This window comes from Acinonyx jubatus, chromosome D2, assembly GCF_027475565.1.
Source record: "Acinonyx jubatus isolate Ajub_Pintada_27869175 chromosome D2, VMU_Ajub_asm_v1.0, whole genome shotgun sequence".
NCBI lineage: Eukaryota > Metazoa > Chordata > Mammalia > Carnivora > Felidae > Acinonyx > Acinonyx jubatus.
This window is the reverse complement of record NC_069393.1, coordinates 74,101,879-74,126,714: the sequence shown is the minus strand read 5'-3', so window position 1 is coordinate 74,126,714 and position 24,836 is coordinate 74,101,879. Positions and strand designations below refer to the sequence as shown.

Sequence of the window (24,836 nt, the reverse complement as noted above, 5' to 3'; positions counted from 1 at the left end):
AGCGAGCGCGGCTCCCAGCTCAGCTCGGACCCGAGGTCCACCCCGGCCCCTCCAGCCCGTCGCGCGGGTCAGCGGTTGACGTCCACCGATCGGCTGTTTTGATGAGTAGAGCACTGCTAGAAGGGCCCGCCGGCTCACACACCACGCGGAGCCAAAGCACTGCTTCACACGCAGTTGAAGAAACCGCTCTCAGGCTGGACGAAGGCGGAGCAGTCGCGCAAGCTGAGCCAACTGAAGGGCCTTAACATGCTTAGAGCAGTCCTAGGCCAGCCTCCAGCACGAGGCACTCTGGGACTTGTAGTTTACTTCCCGGTCAGCATTTTTTTCCATTCCGTTTCCCCGCCTGTCAACGACGCTTTTTATTCTCTCCCTCTCCTTCCAGCACGTCGACTTCCTGGTCGCCGCACGTCCTCACTTACGACTACACTACCCAGAAGTCTCTTCCCCGCGACCCAGGGCGCTGCGGGCGGTGTCCGTCTCCTGTGGACTACAATTCCCAGAAGTCCTCTGGAGAAGTGCTTCCCTCTTTCTCCAGGACCACAATTCCCAGAACCTTCAGCTTCACGGCGGTTCCCTTTTCACTCGATCTGTTTTTGAGCTGGCTGGGCTTCAGCCGGCCAGCAGGCGCACAGCGACGACGTGATTCGTCGGGACTGGGCACAGGGTTTCCTTAGCGGCCCGTTTTTCTCCCCACTCAGTTATCCCATTTACAGGCCGTCGCGGCTGGCCTGAGCGGTGACCTGGCGGGCCGCGCCTGCGCTCTGCCCCGTTTCCTGCCTGGCTGGTGGCGGTGGCCATTTTGTTCATCCTCCTCCTCCTCCTGCTCCTCCTGGTTGGAGCGCAGTGTCCGGAGCGGGCTGGGGGGAGAGAGCCCGAGAGCAGGGTTTGGTGCCTTCTCCTCTGTCCCCAGCCGGTGCCCGGAGCCCCCCTCCCCTTCCTCCCCACCCCCTCCCCTCCCCAGCCCTGCCCTCCCCCTTGTCCCGGGATCGCTCCGTCGCACCCACCATGATGGAAGACGACGGGCAGCCCCGGACTCTGTGAGTACCCGAGACGGGGGTTGCCAGACGCCGAGAGGCCCGGGCACCGCGGGAGACGCTGAGGGAGGGAGCAAGAGAGCCGGGCCAAAGCTGGGATTCGCGGCGGCTCCTGGGGTGGATTCCGGGGTGGCGCGGACGCGAAGTGCATTCCTCCTCTGTCCCCTTTTCCTTGGGAAGGAAGTCCTCCCTTCCCCCAAACAGTCGCTTCCTGGGGTCTGGGGTTTGTTTCGACCTTTTCCTCTCGCGCCCTTCTTTGCACGCGCTTCCTAGGCCGGGTTTCTGCACGGCAGGGGCTGTCAGGCCAGGGAGGGCTCCTGGTCCCCCTCTGCTGTGGGGGCCCTGGACTGGGCCGGGAGCTGCCGGTCCCCACGGGGGCAGGGCCTGGGTGGGGGTGGGACCGGGGGTGGGACCGCAACCTCGTGCCCGGCGGGCCCCGAGGAATTACCACTCTCGCCCTGCACGTCCCCGGCTACATCGCTCCCAGCTCTTCTCCCAAGCTAAGCTCTCCGAGGGAGCTGGACACTCTTCCTCCACTCAAGTCCCTTCTCTTTTTCTGCCCCACGTGCCCCCGCCCACGCTGTCAGAGACACTCGAAAAGCGCCCGCTACTTTTGAAGTGCAAAAGGGATGCCTCTTGCCACCGGAGCATCTTTCCCTTCTTGGAAGTTTACTTTGAGCGCTACCTACGCTACACTGACAACCAGTTGTTAAACTGCTTTTGCTCTTTTGGTGTTGCCTCCTCCTGATCTGTTTTGTGCTTTGAGACCTTCAGAATTGGATAAAATGATGTCTACCCATTATTCGATGTGTGTCTTCTGAGCGCTTTTTCTTCTATCTTGCTGTTGCTTGTTTACCTGAAGCCCGATCTAATGAATGAATTTCATCTTCCAACTGCTTGTTCCAGTTTTCCTTTCTTTCCTAATGAAGAGTGATGACTCAGCATTTGCATTCCTTTCCGTATAGTGTGGCACTCCTTTCTTTTTTCTACATTTTTTAAAAAGTCTGAGTAATTTCTAAATCAGTGTTTCAGTTGGGCACCTTCGGTTTTCCTAGCCTCTGGAAACTCAGCACACCTACCTCCAGTACAAGGAGTCCGATCACTGCTTTGTTTTCTTTTGCCTCTGCCTAGTATTGATATGATCATAGTCCACTTGGCTCTGCTGTCTGTTGGGGAAATTACTTTTTGGGGAATAGATGAAGGTGGATGGGTACTTAGGAAGTCTGACTAGCTTCTCATCTCTTCTACCAAAGTAGAGAAGATAGTAAAGAAGATAGATATCTATGTACGGTGTTGATACTGGTTTGGGTTTTGTTGTTTCGTTTTTTTGGGGGGGGACCTGCGGGGGGGTGGGCTTGCACTCTTTGTACTCTTATTTTTCTAATGTCTCACCAAAGTATTTGCCATCCTGTTTTGAGAGTTCACAGCCAACTTTAGCCCATCGAATGCTTCAGTGAAAAGCCTGCTTAGGAGAATTTTTATATTTATGTTTTGTGCTGTCTCCCACTTCCAACCTTTTTTTCCCAGAAAAGAGAGAATTGGGACAATTTGAAATTTGCCCTTTAAAATCTATTGAAGCCAAGGCTGGATATTTAGCCATGTGTGCTTTGATGGAAGCATCTGGGAAAGCTGGATTTAGTGCCCAGCCAGCATGTATTTAACAAAGATACAAGTTACATTGAATCTAAACATCTGAAATGTCATCACTGCATCATAATAGCTACTGAATAATTGGTAAATTCTCATAGCACATTTCTCATTAACTGTATCTATCTGTCCCTTGTGAAGAGGAATTCCTGATTTTGTCAGGCTAAATAATATGCCATTTCACTACCTTTAATTCCCATAACTATCTCTGCATTTGCCTTTTCGTCTCCCTCAGACCTTGGACCCTTCTTCAGTTGACTAACGAGCTAACTTTGTCACTTATTTTTTACCTCTGCTTTCTCCAATATCCTCTTCTTTCTCTGAAACACACTTAAGTCATCTTTGTTTAGAGTTGTCTAAGAATATGTGACATGTGTACATGTGAGTAAAGAAACCTCTTGAGCTTAGTTGTACTTGTATGCTAGTACCTGTTTACTATTCTGTCTTCCTTTTTCCTTCTCCCACTCTTCTCTATGGGAAGGGTTTTTTTTTTAGACAAGGACTGCTACATCTTCCTAGGTCTTACCCCTGCAGCACTTAGTTCACTGCCTGGAACACAAGAGGTACTCAAATATTTTACAATGATTATACTTCTTTTCATTAAATTAGTATTAAGTTTGTTTTTTTTAAGTCCTGAGGGATGTAAAATTATGAGCAGACATGACTGTCATACATGGTGTGGTCTGTTGATTTTTATATCTTTTTTTAAAACCTTCATATGTTAAAAAAAAAACCTTCATATGTAGAATTTTGAGATAAAAGCAAAGGTTTCAGAATTGGGATTTTTTTAATCAGATTTTAATAAAAATAATGCATATTATTTTTTCCTAAGTGTTCATTTTACATAATTCCCCTCAAAGTGTTTTAGGTGTACGTAACATAACAGAAACTTTGAACGTGACTTTTAGAGGTTGACATCTAGTAGGATTTCTTTTTGTTTATTTATGGAGATCCTTCTTTTATTTTACATTGTGATCTGTGGGTTAGGTTTTCAAGTGGCTAGTATGTTTTAAAAGAATGTACTCTTAACAAAACTTATCTTAAACTGTTTCCTTAAAATGCCTGTGTGTTACTAGTGAGGTTTTTTTCCTGCAGACACACACAAGCTAAGACATATGGTTCTATCATCAGAAAACAATATGGTGTTTATAGCCTAGGTAGGTCTTTAAATATTCATTACCTACAGTATTACTAATTTATTTGATGGTATTTAAAGTGGTATAGAATTGCTTTGATGATGTTCAGCCTAAAGTTTATTTATCCTTTAAAGGTCTGTTTTCTGATGTTCTTTGTTCTTATTTGACATTTATCTTGGGGTTATATGTATGGGATAACCTGTGATCTAAAAAAATAAATGAGATCATGCTGTGTAATCTGGTGTTGGACCCACGTTTCAGGCTTGTGTTGTGGGTAGCTTTTGAGTGCAGTGATTTGATCCATGGTATATCTGAATATATAATACAACATTAAATTATAATGGTGTTCTATTATAGTTTAATTAACTTTCTTCATTTATTTGATGCACCAAAATGAATCGGAATTGTGGATCTGGGATTACACCATGTTATGCAATGCCATCCTTTAAGGCTGTTCTTTCTTTTTGTTAGAGGCTGTCAAAAAAGGAGGAAATAGAGCAGTGATTTAGAGTATAATCTGCGCATCTGAGGGCAATAGCAGAAGAAACTATTAGATCCTGTTATAAATTTGACTAGCTATACAATGGATTTGGCTATATCGTGACTGTAATTAAGCACCTTGTTCGACTTAATCATATTCTCTGTTTCTTTAAAATGTGTGTGTATGTGTGTTGCTATCCCTTATGTAGTGGTCAGTTCACTTGGACAACCCCCCACCCTCCCTGCCCTGCACCTTTCCTCCCCTGTGCCTCTTCCTCAAATGCAATACTGACAAATTGATCCGTTCATTAGAGGCCCATTGAAGGATATTGTTATAAAATCTTCTCATATAGGAACTTGCTAAGAACAAAAGCAAAAATGTTACTTTCGTGGAAATTTAGCCATGGTAGCCTGTGTAAAAGTGCATGTAATTAATTTCAACCTTGGTAACTCTTCAGAGTGAGAACATGTTCAGTGTTGAAGAAGTTTGATTAGTCTTCTGAAAAGGCATGATCTTAACTTAAAATTCTGCCCAGTTGGACATAGGAAGTAGTTTGGCAATGTGAACTTTTGCCTGCAGTGGAACTGCCAAGTCTCTGGTCTCAAATTGGATTTTAACCCTTATGTTAGGGATAAAAGCATCATTTTCCATTTTTAGTGCTTTAGTGCCTACAGTTCCTGTTCGTAGAAGACAAAATAGATCTAAGGTATGCCTTTTTTTTTTTTTTTCTTGAGTAAAAAATTGTTTTGGAATTTTCTAAGTGTTTACTCTTTGTATTGGCCTCTCAATACAAGAATTTGAGCCGTTTGCCTTTTTCTGCTATTTTGTAAGTTCTTCAAGTAAAAATTATGTATGTATTTAAACACTTGGAACTTTAGAATAACACTGACTACTTCTTAACCAGAACAGAAAGAAAATGAAGTGTAGAAACTATAATTTAGAAAGAGAAAAGATACCATTTCAGTGTATTGCCAAGAGATGATTTTCTTTCCAGGTTAGGTGTTGAACATCTGTCTTAAGTATTTTTGTTAGTATTTATTTTGGGAAAAATTTTACGATAATGCAAGGTACTTAGGCTGTGTACTACAGTATTTTAAAAGCTATAGGAAGTTTCCCTATTGAGTATTAGGAAGGATGAAGGCATCTGCAAATGAATGAATTATAGAACTCGAGTAAAGGAGAAGGCAGTCTGAGATTTGGGTGAAATTTAGGTGAAATTATGTGATGAATTACATCCTTTTTATCCTGGTAAATTAAGGTGTTCTATGTGTTGTCATGGAAGTCCTTTTTTATATTAGTGTTTGGAATTCAGTTTGCTGCTTTACCACTGAACTTTTAGTGGAGATATTTAAAAAGTAGGAAACCTGAACACTGAATTACTGTATTTCATGACCTTCTAAACTTAGATTACCATTTTGCTCTTTGGCATCAGTGCTTGAAATGTAAATTGCTGTATCTAAATGTGCCCCTAGAATTCTTCAAAATGTATAACTCACTCGAAAGATGTTGATGTGGAATAAAAATCCTATTAAGCAGTAACAGCTTTAATTGTGACTGTTAGGTGTGGAAGGTAATTAATGCCCATGCAGTTTTTTCTTAACAAATCAATGTATAAACAGTAACACAAATTTAAAACCGTTTAAGTTATTTAAATTTTATTATATTAAAATGGTGATTCTGTTAACTTCATTATTAGTGTCAGTATGTGAAAATCAGTTTTATCCTTTCTTCTTGTATTCTCTTAGAAACGAACTAGCTAGCACTTTAGGTTAAATGAATATAACATTTAGGAGACCACGGTCACTTGTTCATTTTCTTTATAGATAGTTCTACCTTGTACAAAAAGAAATTATTCCCTGGATACAGGCTCACAAACCCCTATGAGTTAAAAATGAATAGGCAGTTGTCTGACGAGCTTATAATCCTATAACCTTTTGCTACTGCTGGAAAAAGTATGTCACTCCATGGCCTGCCGATGGGTCTGCTCTACTTTAATTATAAGAAAAAGATGGCATAGTAGACCTAAACCAGTTTGTCCCTGGTTTAATTTTCTGTTTAAGTCACATTGGACTTGTGTTTCAGTTTTAGAGCATGTAAGTACCCACTGCAATGAAAATTCTTAGCTGAACTCATTGAATTGCTACTCATTATTATTATTTTTTTTTAATGTTATTTAGTTTGAGAGGGAGAGAGAGAGGAGGGAAGGGGCAGAGAGAGAAAGAGAGAGAATCCCAAGCAGGCTCCTTGCTGTCAGCACAGAGCCCAACACAGGCTCGAACCCATGAACTGTGAGATCATGACCTGAGCTGAAATCAAAAGTCGGACACTTAACTGACTGAGCTACCTTGGCCGGCGCTCTTGCTATTCATTCTTAATCAGATAATTTTTTTACACTTTACATTTCTCAGTTTATTTTTCCTTTTCAAAATGTTCCAGCTTAAAGCAGTTATGTATTTAATATGGTAACCATAGATGCAAGGCTTATTTTGGTCTCAGTACTCAGTTTCCAGATGTTATATATTATTGTTAGGAAAATAAAACTTATGTCTTTTTAATTTCCAGGAGAAACTATGTTAAATTTTATAAGTATTGTTGGGTTTATGAGATTGTTCATAACAGATGTGAGTTTTAGGAATTATACACCAAGTACCAGAAACACTTACAAGTTTGGCAGTTTATTAAGCTAAATTAATATAAATACATGGGACAAGAGAAACCCGGTGGTTTCTGGGTGGTGGTGGTCCTTTCTTTTGAGTTTATCTGTATTCAGAATTTCTTATAAAAAATACATATATTCAATTTGTAATTTTAACAAATAATCCCAAGTCTTTATATAGTATAAGTTTACCTAGATTTGTCTTAATTTTCTCCAAATTTCTGAAGAAATCTTATATTTGCTTTGTTATCTATAGAAAGATGTATTTTATTGCTTCTGATGTATTTTAGATTAGGAAATTTTACGATTTTGCCCTGCTTTCCTACAATAAAACAGTGAAGACATATCAATAAATCTTATTTAGCAAGACAGAACAAAGCCCTCCAATCTCTGTTTTGCTCTAACCTTTATTCTGTTCTTTGTTTGTGTAATTGCTTTAGTTGGGGTTCTAAGATAAACTCACCTTAAGTTTCATATCTCTTTACGATCAGGTGTTATAATCAATTAGTATTTTTGGTATTTTGTGTGTGTGTGACAGAGAGAGACAGAGACACACACACACACACACACACATTTTGAACTGTGTTTTACATCCAGAAATTGTAGTTATTTTGAGCCTGGTTTAAATTTTTATTATTTTTCTTCTAACAAATAAAATGAGAAAATGATACATAGGTTACAGAATAATAGGCTTTTGGGGTATGCAAAGTAACACTGGTTTCTTTTTTATAAACGTGTGAAGTGGTGCTTTACTGGCCTAATTTAGTGCCTGAGAACAATTGCTGCTTTCCTAAATAAGGGTTAGTCTTACTTTCATAGGATCAGGCTTAATTGGAAAAATGTTATTGAAGACAGGAAGTTAAAATGAAATAAAAGGTGTTGAGTTAAATGATAATGCATTAGAGCCAGAGCTGAAAGGAAATTGCTGATAATGTACTCTTTTCTTCTTGAACAGATACGTAGGTAACCTCTCCAGAGATGTGACAGAAGTCCTTATACTTCAGTTATTCAGTCAGATTGGACCCTGTAAAAGCTGTAAAATGATAACAGAGGTAAGATCTTCCCAGTTCCATGTGCTGACAGCATGATGTTTACTGTTTTGAAATACATGAGTTGATTAGTATCATTTAAAAATACCGTTTTAAGCCTCACTTATTCTGATGGAGAGGGTCACGTTTGTTGTGTTGACTTATTACTTTGACTTGGCTGACAGACTAAGTTTAGAAAGGAGTTTTATTTGAGAGGACAAAGTTTGTGTGCTGTTCCTCTCACATGGTCATTCTTCAGGATATAGTTGTCATCAAGTGATTCCGCTTGTAAAAGTTGTTAGAGCTTATCTCAGAGTGTTGAAAAACTAGGTGACATTGCATACGCTTCCAGTAGGAATGTTACGGATTCAGAAAACACACACGTAAAGGTTAGGAACCGGTGTATGTGGGAGCACATTAGCCCCTCACGTGTATGCTGCGGCACCACGCATCTTGAGCATCTTTAATAAATACTAATAACTGAGTAGCTTTGCCCAGATTGGAATTAAACTGTTAGGGCAAGAATTCTCTTTCCCTTTTTGCAAAGAAAACTTTCTTTTCATACTTTCCTGGTTAAGACTGTGTAGCAGTGCCCAAAGATTTGTGTTTCAGTTCGTTCTTGTCTTCCTTTTTGTTATTCACCCACACACTTTTTAGACTGTGTACTACGTACCAGCCATTCCGGTAAGTGCTAGAGATACAGTGATGAATGAGACAGTTCTTAGCCCCGTAGACTCTTACCACCTAATGAGGGAGACAGAGGAGTTAACAGGCACTAATGACAGAGGATGATAAATGCTGTGGAAGTAGGCAGCTTCAAGTGCTGTGGGAGCACCGAGGTCCGGTAATGTCTGGGGTGAGGGGAGGCTTTCTGGGAGGAGTCCATGTCCGGGCTGAAACTGAAGGATAGCAGAGGAAGGGATTCTGGGTGAGAGAAGAACATCGATCGAGCCTGGTGGACAGAGGGAACAGGAGTACTTTGATAGGAAGCGGGAAGGTAGAAACCCTAGCATGGTTGGCTTTCCAAAGGAGATTGGTCAGAAAAAATGCCAGGAGATGAGGCAGGAGTGTTCAGCAGGGGCCAGAAGCTGTGCCCAGGAGTTCGTGTATGCCCTGCAAGGGGAACTCTGAAAAACCAGTAAAGCAAATTGGCCTTTTGGTCTTCTTTCTTAACTAATAATAATCATCATTCTGTTCTGGTGTCTCTTCTTTCCTTCTTGTGTTTGATTATTTATTCCTTCATTCATTCATCCTTTTATTCATCAGAAATTTACTTTGTGCTGGGGATACAGTGGAGAGCCAGATAAAGGCGACTCCCATGAGTTCATATACATTGAGAATATTAACAAAGCAAGTAAACAAGATAATTGCATTTAGAGATAAGAGCTATGAAGAGAATAAAACAGGTCTGTATGGGGATTGGAGGTTTGGTGCTAATATAGGGTAGGTGGTGAGGGAAGAGGTCACGTCTTTGATCTGAGGTGAGAATAACGAGATGGTGCCATCTATGTTAAGAGCCGGAGGCAGAAGGAATGGCAGATACAAAGGCTTTGAGCTGGTAATGAGCTTGGTGAGTTCATGGAACCAAAGACCAGGATGGCTGGAGCCTGGGGAGTGGAGGGAAGTGGTGGTAAATGAGAGTAAAGAGGCAGGCAGGCAGCGTTTGGAGCCACCTGGGGCATTCCAGGCCGTGGCACACAGTTTGGATTTTATTCTGATTATGGTGGAGTCTTAAGAAGGATAAGGAGTTACTCTGATTTGCATTTTTTTTAATGTTTGTTTATTTTTGAAAGAGAGAGAGCATGAGGGTAGGAGAGGCAGAGAGAGAGGGAGACACAGAATTCGAAGCAGGCTTCAGGCTCAGCTGTCAGCACAGAGCCTAATGCAAGGCGTGAACCCACGAACCACAAGATAACACCTGAAGTCGGATGCTTAACGGAGTGAGCCACCCAGGGACCCCCTGATTTGCATTTTTAAAATTATTTGGAGAATGACTGTCGTGGAGAATGGATTGTAGGGGACAGGATTGTAGGGGACAGGGACACCAGCTGGGTTTATTTTACTCACCTAGGTAAGAGATGATGGAGGCTTGTCTGTAAAGTGGTAGGTGTAGAAATAGAAATAGGTAAATTTGGAATATAACTGGAGGTGGAATCAATAGGACTGGATTGGTGGCGGGGACATACGGGGAAGAAAGACATGAAGAAAGACACTAAGATTCTTGTTTGCAGTTGTGTGGATGGTAATGTTTTTATTTGCTCAAATGGGCATGGTCAAGGGAGGCACAGGATGGGTGAGGGGAGTGGTGGGAATCAGGAGTTCTGTTTTGGCAGTGTTAAGTCGAAGGTGTGCATGTTAGACAAATAAATGGACTTTATATGTAGGTAGTTGGAGAAACTGAAAGACCAGTGCTGATGATACGAGCTTGCAGTGGTATTTGAACCTGTGGGACTAGATGCGATCTAGTTGCTGGATGTGCAGAGAGTACTTGCTGATAGAGAAGAGTAGGGTGGCTCAGGTCCAAGTGCTTGGAACATCTCTGCATTTAGGGTGATGTTCAGAGTTTGAGTGAAGGGGGAAAACTACCTTCTCTGAAAGATCCTCCAAGTGAGAAAACCAGAAAACCAAGAGGCTATGTGGAACCTAAACTAGAATATTTAAGGGAGAAAGAGTCGTTAGCTGTTTTGAGTTCTGCTTGAAAGTCAAGATGAGGACAGAAAAAGGATCATAGAGGTGGCAGAAGGGTCGCTGGTGGGCTCAGCACAAAGTTTCATTGGCCTGGTTGGGTAGGAAGCTGACTGGAGTGGGTTCAGGAGAGAATGGGGTATGAGAAAGTGGAAAGAGTCACTAGCAGATTTTGGAGAAACATTTGATAAATATTTAATAGTACTCTTTTTAAAACCTGTGTGCACAATCAGCCATTTGAGGGGAGAGGGATTTGAAATGGCTTTTTATAATTCATCCATATTCTACTACTCCTACATTCAGACTTGTAGATAGTTGTAAAATCTCATTATTTCTCTGTCTTGACATTTACGTCATCCAACAAAAATTGGTGACAATACTAATTAACGTAAGGACATAGTTGATTTTTTTAGAGTATCCCTTGGTGGCATAGGTGGGAAGTTTCCAAAGAGCATGAATTGTACTACTGACTATGTAGGCGTTTATTTTTCTTTTCGTAGATTCCATTTTAGTATATGAAAAATCCTTTTCCTTTAGTTTTATGGTCTTTTACTTTAGATAGTGTTTATCTTAGATTCTAGGTTTCTCCATATACTGTAATGTAATGTTAGTGATTCTAAGGCTAAAAAATTTTAACATCTCTGACAGTTGGGTTGTGACAGATCAGTGGTATCTTAGATGAAAGGCAGTGTGGTGTGTGTGTGTGTGTGTGTGTGTGTGTGTGTACACACATGCATAGTTCATACATTGAATGGGGTTGGCCTGCTACTAGGTAGATAAGCTTGAAGTCAGTCTGCAGAAGTAGGCTAATTTACTAAAGCCTGTTGTTATGGATCTACCATTGGACCCCTGTACGTTTTGCTACAATTACCAGTGTTTTATTTAAAGACCATCAGGGCAGAAGAGATGGGAGTAAAATGAAAAATTGAATAGCATAGTTTTAGCTTGCTGTTTACCTTTAAATCATCTCTACAAATGAATGTTACCGGTAAATGTTAACTCTTTTATAAGAGGAATTTAAATGCATGTTTTTCTTTGGAATCTTTTCCCCATTTCCTTTCTGTACCTCTCAAGAACAGAGTTCACATGGCTACGACAATAGGATTTTGTATGAGAGCCCATAGTTTTCTTGTCAGTATTAATGATCACACTTTTTTTCCCTCAAGGAAATGCCTTCTGGTTGCTTCGCCACTATTGTTTTAGACGTCTTATTTTGGATTTTTCTTCTAAAACTTTCCTGGAATGAAAAACAGTGCTTGTTGAAAAGATCTTTATTTTATCTGGTATTTTGTACCCCTTGTAAGTGCAACTAGAATTCCATGTTTTAAATAGTATTAATCTTTTAGGGCATTTTACATTGAACAGTGATGAATGCTTTAGCCTCATGCAGAAACGTGTTTGTACAGTTTTGCGCCTCTTCAGTGTAGGTTGCAGTTTTATAAAATTCATTTCCGTTTTGGTTGTTAGGTTATAAAGTTGCTATAACTCAGGTAATACTTTCTCATTGCCTTTATAAATGTCTATTTGCCAACTACTTTCAAGCATAATGTTGTAGAACATATTTAATAAAGATTTCTTATTTTCTGTGATTAAAAATTGTAGCTTTGTCTTGGCATATCTTATTAAGACATATTTTCAGAAATTCTTTTCTTGATTACTAGTATATTTTTCTGGTCTTTGAAGACTAAATAGAGTCTCCTGTTCATTAGGATATTTTGAAAGATGGGGAGTTCATTTCAATAGCTGGTTATAAATGTGAAATTTTTCTGTTTTTATTCTCATTCCTTATCCAGAAAAGAAATACATAATCTCATCTCCTCGTATGTAGTACTATAAATCCTAGTTTCAATCAGGAATAAAGTTTGTAAAGTTGGTTCATTTATATATATGTGTATATATATATATATATATTTATTTTTTTTTTTTTTTTTTTTGGCATGGGTATAGTTTATGAAGGATTATGATACATAAATAGAATTCATCCTTTTGGAAATAATGTTGGGAGAGAAGAGCCGTGGTAAGGAGTGGTCCTTATCTCAGATCTAAACTTAAGGTTTTGTTTGGTCTGATACAAACTTCTGTTTTATATTTAACGTATTCCACCAGCATTCTGTATTTTGATTTAACAGAGATAGTCCTGATTCTATAGCGCTCAGTTGGTTCTGTTTGCGTACAACAGTATTCTGAGGTGCAAAGTCAGGTGTAGCTATAAATCTTATTTTTATAAGTGTTAGGCTTTCATAAGCTGATGCAATCTCACCGTGTACATTCCTAGCTGTCAGTAATGTTTTTTCCTGGATTTTCTTCTCAGCAACCCGATAGCAGAAGGGTCAACTCTTCTGTTGGATTTTCTGTTTTGCAGCATACAAGCAATGACCCATATTGCTTTGTGGAATTTTATGAACACAGAGATGCAGCTGCTGCATTAGCTGCTATGAATGGGAGAAAAATTTTGGGAAAGGTAAGATAACAGAATGATGGCACCTCACAAGTGTGTATATTTGCATGGCGAATTAGCTTGTATTCTTTTTTAGCGAGTTCTTAAACAAATATTCAGCTGTGCTGAGTGATGGTTTTGCTTTATTCAGCCTAGTGTTTTTACAAAAATTATCAATGATTTAATAAGTGGTAAGTGTTATAATTCATAATGACGTGCCTAATAATTGTATTAAATATAATCTTTATTTTTAGGAGGTCAAAGTAAACTGGGCAACAACACCAAGTAGCCAGAAAAAAGATACTTCCAGTAAGTACTTCTGCTGCATTTCACTGTGGAAGAGTTCTCAAATTATCCCGGCAGCGCTACCAGCTTAAATAGGGTTTCTCTTCCCTTAGTGTTACCTGAAAAAGGCTTAGGAGCTGACTTTAAGTATTTGATTACCAAATGCTTTGATTTCAGATCACTTCCACGTGTTTGTTGGGGATTTGAGTCCAGAAATTACAACAGAAGATATCAAATCAGCATTTGCCCCCTTTGGTAAAATATCGTAAGTATCACAATCAATACTATATTCAGTAGTGATAGGCACAATTGTATATGATTAACTTGTACCGGAACTAAGATTTTCTTTCCCTAGTTAGTGTGATTTTTTTTGTTTGTTGGTTGATTTGTTTTGTTTTTTTGATTAGTAGATGTTGTTGAAAATGTTAATGTCATTTCAGTGTTTTGGGGTCTTGTTTTCATCTAATCCTGTGTATAATATGTTAAAAAATTTTAAGTGATTCTGTTTGTTATCTTTGAAGCAGATGTTTGGGTGGTAAAGCCTATTATAAAGTCCAACTTTCTGTCAAATGTTTTTAAAGTTTGGTGGTTAACCAAAAGTGAATGTGATGTATGCTGTGTATTAAATTTTTATAGAAGGAATTATAAATTGGGAAAAGTAGGTAAATCCTTGGGTATATTGTGGTTGAATTGGAAATGTACATGTTTAATTATAATGATAAATGTGTTTTAATATTTTAACTCAAAAGTTAGTACTGTTACAATATTAAAATGTTTCATTGTCTGAGCCATAAATGTGGGATTAATTAGTAGATGTTTCTTTGTTAGTGGTATTTGATTCTGCTAGTTAGGGCCCAAATGTGGTTTGATTTTTAGCAAAGTTAACGCTCAAATTTCACTATGTGTTACATGATCAAATATACTGGAAAATTAAAAGTGGTTTTATAAGTTTTATAAAATGTTTATCACAATTTATCTTTCTGATTAAAATTCGTGTAATGTTTATGTACTTCCTGTAGATTTAAATTAAACTTTGTAGTACTACTTTACAGGAATGTGTTTCAACTCAGAACAACAATACTTTTCTGTATACAATTTGTTGTTCTATAGATTTATTTGAAAGAAAGATTTAATTCTTAATTTTCTATTTTGATATTTGCTTTGCTTTTTAATCTTTAAATGTGGTAAGTAGTACTGTTTTAAAAATCAGTATAAAAAATGATACAGGTTGCTGTTTTTCAATCTTTATTTATACCTGAGACCTGCAGTTTTTCTAAAGTCCAAGTCACAATTAAAAGTAATAGCATTCTGGTTATTTTGCAGAATTGCTCATAAGAATGGACAGGATCTTGAAGGCTAACTGCAAGGAACTGTGCACACTGGAACTCAGTTGTAGATTTTTTTCTCATTTCTATTTATTCTTATTATACATTATTTATATATACATATTTTAGTATTTACATTTTAACATTCTATATTCAGTGGAGTTCTATATTTCCAATCATTTTAACTTACTCACTAAAATTTCTGTGTAAATTTGTTGTTTTCGTACTGGTGTGCTTAGCATTGTTGTTAGTTTTTTATTCTCCTTTCTTAAATTTCTGAAAATGTCAATTTTTCAAAATTTACAGCTGCCCAAACTCCAAAATGATGATAGAGAATTGACCAAGAAAAATAAAGAAATCTGTTAACAGGCCATGTATGCCTTTTTAATTCCTATTTTTACCTCTTTTTCAATTTTTTAATATTTCATATATTTTGTATCACTAGGCAGAAGACATTTAACTATTTAGAGATTGCATGGTAAAGTAGTTAGCATTGTTACAGTAATTTATAGAGCCAGTAAACCTTAGAGGACACTAGCCAATAGAATATTAGAAAAGGAAACTATTGTTCCTATTAATCTTCAAATCTGAGCATTTAGTTTAGAAAGTGCAGGCTATTTGATTAGGTTGCATGTTTATTACATGTTTTTGTCTTACTGCTTTTTTCTAACAGGTAAAGAAGCGTTAGGGAGAGTTCAGGAATGGCAGTAGTTAATTAGGGCTAACTGGAATTTTATTTAAAAAAATGCTCACAATACAGTGTGTGTGGTTCCTTTTAGTTTTTATTTTGAGGATGACTCCTACTTCCCTCATTTAGCTGTGCTTCTTTTCGCAGGGATGCCCGAGTAGTTAAAGACATGGCAACTGGAAAATCCAAAGGCTATGGTTTTGTATCTTTTTATAACAAACTGGTATGTTTTTCAACTTAATGTAAATTTAACAAAAAATTTTGTCGTTAATTATTCTGAATCTTGAATGTTTTTAGATGTTGACTGCCATAGGTGTTTTTGGTGTAATTTTGTAGGTTTTAGTAGTAGAGAATAATTTTTTCTTGGAAATAAATACTGGAAAAAGATAGACTGATTTTAAGGAAGAGTATTACTGCAGTTGCATCTGCGTATTGGTAAAGGTAAGACGTGTTGGAAGTCAGGCTCAAGACTAGGACATATGAGCTCATCTCAGAATTGGGAGGGAAGTTCAATTATATATATATAGTCTGAACCATGAAAATCTTCATTTTAACTTTTAAATTATTCATCCTTTTGTAGCTAGGATATTAATGACTATGGCAGATTATGGAAAAGAAAACTAAATTCTTTAAGAAAGAGTTACCAAAATATCTAAGCATTTGCACTAAGTGTAAGATCAAATAATAAAGCAGGCTTTGGTGTTAACGTTTTAGACGTTTCAGCAACTTAAATTACCTACGTTTTATCCAGGTGGCTGAAGCAGCAAGATGGAGAATAGGAGTTGCATTCTTTCTTTGCTTAGATTCATATTCACATTAGTTGTGATAATTAAACTCAGCTTTATTGGCAGCATTCTGAATCATAATGCAGAAATCTTCTGTTTGAAAATGAGTTTTCAGGCTTGTGTCACAGCCATAATCTGTTGTTACTAGAATGTAGATTTTTTGGGGGTAGGTAATTTAGGCCGTAGTATTAGAGTTTCTGTATATTCTTCAGTAAAAGTTACATTTCAGATCAACCACTAAATTAAGATATTTGTGAACAGCTCTGTGTTGTGGGATTCCTGCTTTCTCCTGTTTTGGTAGTCTGTGTGATTATGATTTTTCCTCGTGTATTTGAATTATGATGCTTCAATTATGCTCCCTTAATGCTGAAAAATGCTGTAATTTGAAAGCTGTGAATAAAGATAGTTTTTATGTATTCACCCAAGTTCAGATCATTGTTTTGTGATATTAGTTCAGGTTTGTATACTTAGGATGCTTAGCGAATTCATTTACTGAAAAGATTTATTGGATCAGCAGTGCCAGCATTTTATTTCATCTTACTGAGTCTTATATACCACAGTTTTCTGTGTCTGTAATTACTCTTTCTTTCTGTTCTTTCTCTGTAGGATGCAGAAAATGCAATTGTGCATATGGGAGGTCAGTGGTTGGGTGGTCGTCAGATCAGAACCAACTGGGCCACACGTAAACCACCTGCACCTAAAAGTACACAAGAAAGTAAGTTTTGTCTACTATGTATGTTAAGATTACGGATATGTCACAAAATCATGAATTAGCGTGGTCTTCCATTTCTTAAAATTTAAATTAGTACTGTGAGCCTCATTTCATCTTGAATTTAATTTTCTGATAGTGACTGGGCTTTGGTAATTAGTGTATTTGGAGCAGTGAACCAGCTGATTTTATAGATCAAATCATAGTGTCAAGAAAAAAAATTGTATTTTCTCGCCCAGTGAGGCGTATCTTAACAGTATGTCGTAATCTGTTTTATACTCCATGTACAATCAACATTTTTGTTTCCTTTCTGCATATAGATAACACTAAGCAGTTGAGATTTGAAGATGTAGTAAACCAGTCAAGTCCAAAAAATTGTACTGTGTACTGTGGGGGAATTGCCTCTGGGTTAACAGGTACAGTGTGTGATTGTCGCCTCCCCTTCTCTGCGGGGCTGCATCGTCGTACTGGGGTCCTGAGCCTTAAGTATTTTATTTTTGTGTTTTTGTTTCTCAGATCAGCTTATGAGACAGACTTTTTCGCCATTTGGACAAATTATGGAAATAAGAGTTTTTCCAGAGAAAGGCTATTCGTTTGTCAGGTAAAATCCTACCTACAGGGTACTCTTCTGTTTGACCCGTTCCTTTCAGTTACATGCTTTGATCCCCTCAGGCGTCAGTGTTTGTTACTTTAGTACTTCTTTGCAATGTAGAACTTATTTCAAGTTCTGTCTACACCAAGTGTTGACAGATAGGAACTAATGACTTTCTGTTATTTACTGTGTTAAATAAGTTCTTTAAAAAAAAGACAAAAACCTCATGTCCTCCTCTTTTAGATTTTCAACCCACGAAAGTGCGGCCCACGCCATTGTTTCGGTGAATGGCACTACTATTGAAGGACATGTTGTTAAATGCTATTGGGGTAAAGAATCTCCTGATATGACTAAAAACTTCCAACAGGTAATTCGATTTTTCACAGCACTCTTTAAGGTTTCCGTCTTACATATCTACATAAAAGCTTTAGAAACTCTGTAAAATAAACAAACAGAAAATAAAAGCCTATAGCTGCTTTCAGTTGATTTTATTAATGCTTTTTCAAAAGTGATTATTTTGCGGTATTAACTGAATCTTAATACTTTCTTTCCACAGGTGTCACCACCCCAATAAACTTAGACAATGATAAATAACAGAGTCCTATTCACATAAGGGTGCTTACTTAGTTTTTCTCTTCCTTGTCTCCCACTTTCTTCAAATCCTGTGTTTCTTACTTAGCCCCTGAAACAGTGCTCTGCTTTTTCCTAGGTCGACTATAGCCAGTGGGGCCAGTGGAGCCAGGTTTATGGAAACCCACAGCAGTACGGACAGTATATGGCAAATGGGTGGCAAGTCCCGCCTTACGGAGTATACGGGCAACCATGGAACCAGCAAGGATTCGGAGTAGAGTGAGTTGTTGGGTTTTTCCAGTGTAGAAACAGATCCGGTTTTGACAAAAGAGATAAAAAGTTTTTTTTTTTTAGGGAGAATCTATTTAAAGTAAATTCATCAGACTGTTTGACATTATAAGCCTTATAGGAACCTTACGAGTAGTGATTATGGTGCTAAACATTTGCTTTTTATTGTGTAGGTGAGAGGGAAGGTTGGGGTAACATTTGGCGTGTCCTACCATCTCTATCAGCAGTTGGTAGAACTTCACTGACGTTTCTAATCTATTTGATCTCCTTGTTAATTTTTGCGTGGAAAAGGTCTTTGCCTAGATGTGTTCAGAAATTTAATGATTTATGTCTGTTGGCTTGTGTGAGAAGTCTTAAGAGGTTTATGTGATACAAAGTAGCTTCCTTTTTGTCCCCTGTTTGTTCATAGAGTAGGTTGGTCCTTTGCACCTTTTCCCAGGCCAGCCCAGATCTTTTTTTGACTGGTTCCTTCTTCTCTTTCCGACATGAACTTGTGTTTTTTAAATTTCTTAAATTGATGTCCCATGTTTGCAGTACAGGATAGGTAGATGATATAAATACCAGTTTTGAGGTATTCTTCAGAGAAGTTACTGTGTTAAGTTGTGATTATCTTAACAAAAGTTTAAGACTAATCCTGGGATATGTATTCTATATATGTGGATGCGTGTCACTTTTTCTTTGCTCTTTGTTGTAGGTGTGTTGATTTCCTGTTGTCTATTCTGTGATTAGGCTCTGCTTGACTTTTGTATAAATGTATAGATAAGTTTTTCTTTTGTTTGCTCAAGATGTTTTTGTTTTTGTTTCCCCCAAGTCAATCACCTTCTGCTGCTTGGATGGGTGGATTTGGTGCTCAGCCTCCCCAAGGACAAGCTCCTCCCCCTGTAATACCTCCTCCTAACCAAGCTGGATATGGTATGGCAAGTTACCAAACACAGTGAGCTGGGACTCTAAACAAAATTGTAATTCATGATAGCTTCAGTTTCCTGTGACACTCTGAAGACATGAAAGTAGACATCGGAAAATGAAAATATTTATTTTAAAAATTGAAATGTTTGGAACCTTTAGCACAGCTTTGCTTTGGTGAAGGACACATGTCTTCTAGTTCTGCCTTTTTAAGTTTTTGTTCATGATGGATATGAACATGATTTTTCTTTGTGTACAAAAACTAAAATAAAGTCAATAAAGACAATTCTGACTACAAATTTTGATATAATAGGAGAAATGGGTAATACGTTTTGATTCTTAGATACTATTCCATTTTTATCTTGCTGTTCAGTATTTTAACTCACTGTGTTTTTAAAAGAGCAAAAAAAGGGAGGATCGTGAAAAACTGGGAATCACACATAAGTTCATCCTGAACCTTGATACTCCCCTCCCCTCCCTTGAGGTGGACCACATTTGAAGTCAGCAGGAAAAAAAAGTGTGATATTGGAAGAAATTGCATGATTTTGGAGTCGCTTTGGAGGAAATACTTTATGCCTAAAGAAACCGAAGCCAGACTGATAAAGAAATTTTCAAGCTAAATAAGGAACAGCATTATCTGAGTTACTTGAGCAAATGTTGGTGGTCCACATTTAAGACATATTTTTAAAACTTTAAAAAGTGTTGATTATTAAAATTGTAGTAAATTACATTTCATTTTGGGGGGAAATTCCAAGTATGGTGTTTGTATTAAAATCAGACAGTCATACTTGTGCTTTTACATGAAGTTAAAATGGTATACATTGTAAATATTTGAATAACTACAGTGTTTAAAAAGCATGCTTCAACATAGAAGTAGCAGCAATGTAATTTTTTGAAGTAACACTTCACACTCTCCACTGCATTGAATGCAATGGATTGATAAGAATGTTTAAGACTGACACTTCCAAGGTTGGCTACTATGTAAAATTAAAATTATACAAATTACTATACAGAAAAGGCCTTAATTTTAATTTCATACAAATCTTTGATCTTTGATGCATTAGTACATTTTAAAATGTCATTGGAAATTAGATTTCTTTTTTTTTTTCTTTTTCTTTACATCACTTGGTATGTAAATACCTTGATTAAAACCTTGTAAACCTATTTCAAGGTTCCTATAAGTTGTATAGTACAAGTGTTTTTAAAAAATCTTGGGGTGTTTTTTAAAACTAGATATATTTTGCCCAAGAAGTTTTTTAACAAGATTGCTAAAACATCTTATTTAGACAGTTTGATGTACCAATTTATAATTGGATATTCAGCTTAAGTAGTACACAGAGTTGTGACTTTTATTTTTATTTAACTTGTTTTCCTTGTGGGTCGTGTGCATGGGATGACAAGCCTGAGCAGAGGCTGAGTTGTATGTGTGCAGAGCTTGTAAACGAACCAGTTAGGTAGATATGGAAGACTGAAGTTTGCTTCTGGGGTGTTTTTCAGACTATGTGGATAAAATCAGCCTCAAAGTTCTATCCCAAGGTAAAATCGTATGTATTTGACTTCTGACAGCTAGAGGGTGCAAATGTTTAGGCAGTGTGTTTGAAATGCTGCTTTGAGGCCTGGGCACCAAGATGAGAAAACCCTTACCAGTTACGTGGTAAGATGCAATTAATACCCACAAATGACTATTTTTTAAACTTTTGAAGTCTTACAATTAGCTTTAAGATAACAATGGTTTTATAAATTGGTGACCACAATACTTTTGGTATTATTTTTCTGCTTCCCCCATTTAGGAGAACAGTCAAATGTATTGAACGTGAATATTTGCAGGGTCTGAAGCTCATCGTTGGGCCAGATTTGTTACGGCACTTTAGTGTTAACCACAGGAGTCCTGTGACACTCTTCTGTATAAAATCTACCCTTATTATTTGTTTATGGCTAGTGTCCTTGGGGGATGTTATGGAAAAGTTACTTTATATTTTATAAGGAGAACACTCACATTATATCAATTATGCTTCCTAGTTTAAAGTTTCTTGAATATATGTGAAACTTGAACAACTAAAGACTTTTTTTTATGTACCAATATTCTCAGTTCGCCTTTTTTGGTCTGCCAGTAAATCAAATACCTTTTTGCAATAGCAGCTCCATGTAGCTGCAGTGTGTCCTGGTTGTATATTCTGATTTAATAAAAGTACCCAGACTAGTTACATCGCCATAGTAAACATATTACTGAAGTGTCCTTCGTCTCAATCCAAAAGAGAGAAAGATTTCATGATCAGTTCACTTAATGGAAGTTATTTCATATTAAATGGGTTTTAAAATACAAAGCTACTTAGCCAAATGAAACGCACCATTTTAAAACACAACTGTCAAGCTAACACAGACTCAAGTCTATTTTATAACAAAGTGAAGTCAGTGCTATCTTGATCAGTTTAAGCCTAAGAATCGTTGCCTTTTCCGTGTTCATTAAAATGCAGAGATTCTTTGGCGTGCAAGAAAATGCTTATTTCTTAATGATTCTGAGATTTATTTTGGCGATGTGTCTCTGACTGCCGTCTTCTTTGCTCCGATGAGCTCTCTCCTAGTGCTTCCCCCATGCCATTCCCACTTGAGTTTTTATGTTGCTGGCAGGGAGAGGCTAAAATGACTGGCCAACATAAGCCAAAGCTGGAAACCACAGTTGAAGTAAGTCTTTCAATAAAGACTAGACTCTACGATAAGTGGCTTTTCTTATTGTCGTTTATTACTTAATTATTCCTTCCAGGCTGCCATGAAATAAGCAATTTTGTTTTAAGTTATTAGTAAGGTGTATGGAATGCACATACATGCAGGATCTATTTCTGTGTTCCGTATAAGTGTCAAAAGTCCCATTAGCTTTGTTGAATTAAAATTTAATTTCTGGATATGGAGTCATAGAAACTTGCATTTTTCTAAAAATGTGTGCTCTACTGAATATTAATAAAGTTCCATTAATTTAGAATCCCCAGACAGTGGAAACCATTGTTTTACCACGAGTAAAGGTTGCACTCAACAAACAGAAAAAAATGGGGAAAAAAATGTCTATAGACACTTTTCCAGCAAGTATGCTCAAATTAAATCTTACCTCTTAGTTAAAAATCAGCATTTGGGCTTCCACTGAATACATTTTGCATCTTTTTAGTATGCATTGGAAAGATGCAAAAATGATTTAGACTTTAGCTTATATAAGCCTTCTCTTAAGTGGCCCAAATGAGCAGGTTTTGTTAAATAACGAATTCTATGTGTAGTAGTGAAGCGTCCTCCTTACCGTGTCCAAATAGGTTACTATGAATTAGATTGCCATCTATTCTGTTTTGAAACAAGAAAATTATGTGAATAATTATGACTTCAAAGAAATGTGTTATTTCAGATTGTGGTTAATTAGTACAGGTTAGTATGAAACCCGGGCTCCAGTCTACTTAAATCAGGTCTATTTTGACAATTAATGCAGATAGGCTAGAAAATAATTCACAAGGTACTTTGTGCAAACATCTCATTTGGGGCAAGAATGACTGGTTTTAGAATTGCCTAAATGCGAAGGAAGTTCAATTTATATCTAGGAAATGAAGGGGGCAGGATGTGTAGTTGGGTTTTTTTTTGGTAATCTTGGGCAAAAGAGTGGAGGCACTAATGGGAATTGGCTTTTTGATCTGGTAAGGATTTTATTCGAGGGAAGAGAGCTTAATCCACATGGCATTCACAGTTTGGTTTTTAAACAATGTCAATGAGGGTAATGGCTGACAAAAGGTATGTATGAAATGGTTTCCTCAGTGTTCTCAGCTCTACTGCAGATGCTGAATTTTAACGTTTCCAAATTGTATTCTTGTAATTCACTAACCATTGTTTCTCTGAGTTGTTCCTCTGGGAAAGTGATATCCATCTAATATTTTGCAGTCAGCTGGAAAGTCTGCCAGACAAATGTGACTGGAGTGCTCTGGGCTGGCTGTTTGAGGAAGGCAGGGTAGCTGCTTGTCGGAAAGTAATGGCATGTGGTACAGCCGTCCACTTGATCCTGCACCTGGGCTCCGCTCACCTGCACATCTCCTGTTGGGACTTTGCTTTGTGCTGGTGAACTGGCCAGTATTTGCAGAGAACCTAGTTATCAGGTGATACTGGGAAATTGCTTTTATTGTTTTTTAAATGTTTGTTTATTTTTGAGAGAGAGAGAGTGAACGGGGGAGGGACAGAGAGGGAGACAGAATCTGAAGCAGGTTCCAGGTTCTAAGCTGTCGGCACAGAGCCTGACATGGGGCTTGAACTCACGAACCTCAGGATCATGACCTGAGCCAGACACTTACCTGACTGAGCCACCCAAGCGCCCCAGGAAATTGCATTTTGAGGTAACTCAGGTTTTGATATAAACCGCCAGCTGATACCATAACTTGCCCAGCTGTGAGTTTTTTGTTTGGTTTTGGTTTTGGTTTTCCCTCCTCTATGTGTTTCTCCAATCTTTCTTCCTTGGGTTTTGGTATACCAGTGAAGAAAAGTCCAAAACCATCTGGACACAATGCATGAAATAATGTAGCCATATGCAGCTGACCTTGTTCTGAAAGTTGATACTAACAGTGTGTACATTTTAGATTTTCACAGTTCATTTTACTGGTTAAAGGGTTGTGAGTTGCATTGTTTCATATGTGGCTTTATATGATTACTTTTGCTCATAGAAATAAAGCTAATTCATAAATCTTCACATAGCTAAACAAAATTGAGAATGCCAGTCTAATCTTAGTTTGCTTCTTTTTGAAACAGACTAAACTTGTAAAAACAATTAGTTTCCTTTGGCTAGGTTATATTTTTAGCATATGGTCACACATATTTTTAGCATATGGCATGGCTCATACTTGGTTATCTGTTTACTGAGGATTTGGACTGGGACAGGAGTGGTGACTAGGATAATAAAGGGGGCAGAGGTCCTTGATTGGGAAGAGTATTGACGTGGGAACGGACAGCCCTGGGCAGGAGCAAACCATTGTGATCAGGGCTTCAGTGTTGATACTTAAATCGTTTAAGACCATATGCACATTTTACCAGGAAGACTTAAGAGACTTACCAGGTTTTCAAAAATGACATATTACCAACACCTTTGTCTTATGGGTCCTGATCATTTTTCAGGTCCCTAAGTGCATGTGTATTTATTGATGTATCTACGTGTCCATTAGAATGTTGGGCACACGCTGTGGTGTTGAAATACTGCCTTTGAGCATTTTTAGTAAAATGGGACTAAGATACCATTAAAAACCCACACTTAGTATTACAACTGGGAATCTCTTATTTTTAAAAATGGGTAACTTCCATTTCCGGATTGCCATTTTTGTATCTTTGGTTCTGTCTGTTGTCCTCCATTAGAATGTAAGCTCCGCGGGGGCAGGGATTTTCTGTTGATAACTACCCGAGCCCTGGGGCTTACGAAACAGTGCTTGGCACGTGGTAGATGTTAAGTCAGTGTGGAATGCCGTGAGTGCGATTGAGGAAGTGGAGGTAAACATGTTCTAGTCTCCCTCTTAAAACCAGACGCCAGCTGGTGTTCCACTGGAGTAGAACTTGATCGGAATCAACTGGGAGCTTGTCAAAA

General features: G+C 38.0%; 1 protein-coding gene across 8 annotated transcripts; it reads left to right on the top strand.

Annotated features, from left to right (window-relative positions):
• Positions 1-802: 802 nt before the first annotated feature.
• TIAL1 (TIA1 cytotoxic granule associated RNA binding protein like 1) lies at positions 803-19,535 on the top strand. Of its 8 annotated transcripts, none has more exons than XM_027063238.2 (13): positions 850-1,037; positions 3,777-3,838; positions 7,910-8,006; positions 13,030-13,128; positions 13,359-13,413; positions 13,567-13,654; positions 15,550-15,625; positions 16,794-16,902; positions 17,217-17,312; positions 17,413-17,497; positions 17,732-17,855; positions 18,198-18,337; positions 19,158-19,535. In XM_027063238.2, exons 3-13 carry the CDS (start codon positions 7,995-7,997, stop codon positions 19,282-19,284), a joined length of 1,011 nt encoding a protein of 336 aa, XP_026919039.1. In that variant the 5' UTR covers positions 850-1,037; positions 3,777-3,838; positions 7,910-7,994; the 3' UTR covers positions 19,285-19,535. The 8 variants fall into 8 exon arrangements, with proteins under 8 accessions (XP_026919036.1, XP_026919035.1, XP_026919039.1 ...); XM_027063236.2 differs by having other exon boundaries at positions 12,979-13,128; XM_027063235.2 differs by lacking the exon at positions 3,777-3,838 and having other exon boundaries at positions 803-1,037.
• Positions 19,536-24,836: the final 5,301 nt, after the last annotated feature.

What these genes read in the sequence shown, in the direction of transcription:
- TIAL1 (XM_027063234.2), top strand. Translation starts at nt 1,006, where the DNA reads ATGATGGAAGACGACGGGCAGCCCCGGACTCT. An exon ending in GACGGGCAGCCCCGGACTCT is followed by an intron (nt 1,038 to 7,909) that starts GTGAGTACCCGA and finishes CTTCTTGAACAG; the next exon opens with ATACGTAGGTAACCTCTCCA. An exon ending in GCCCCCTTTGGTAAAATATC is followed by an intron (nt 13,655 to 15,549) that starts GTAAGTATCACA and finishes TTCTTTTCGCAG; the next exon opens with GGATGCCCGAGTAGTTAAAG.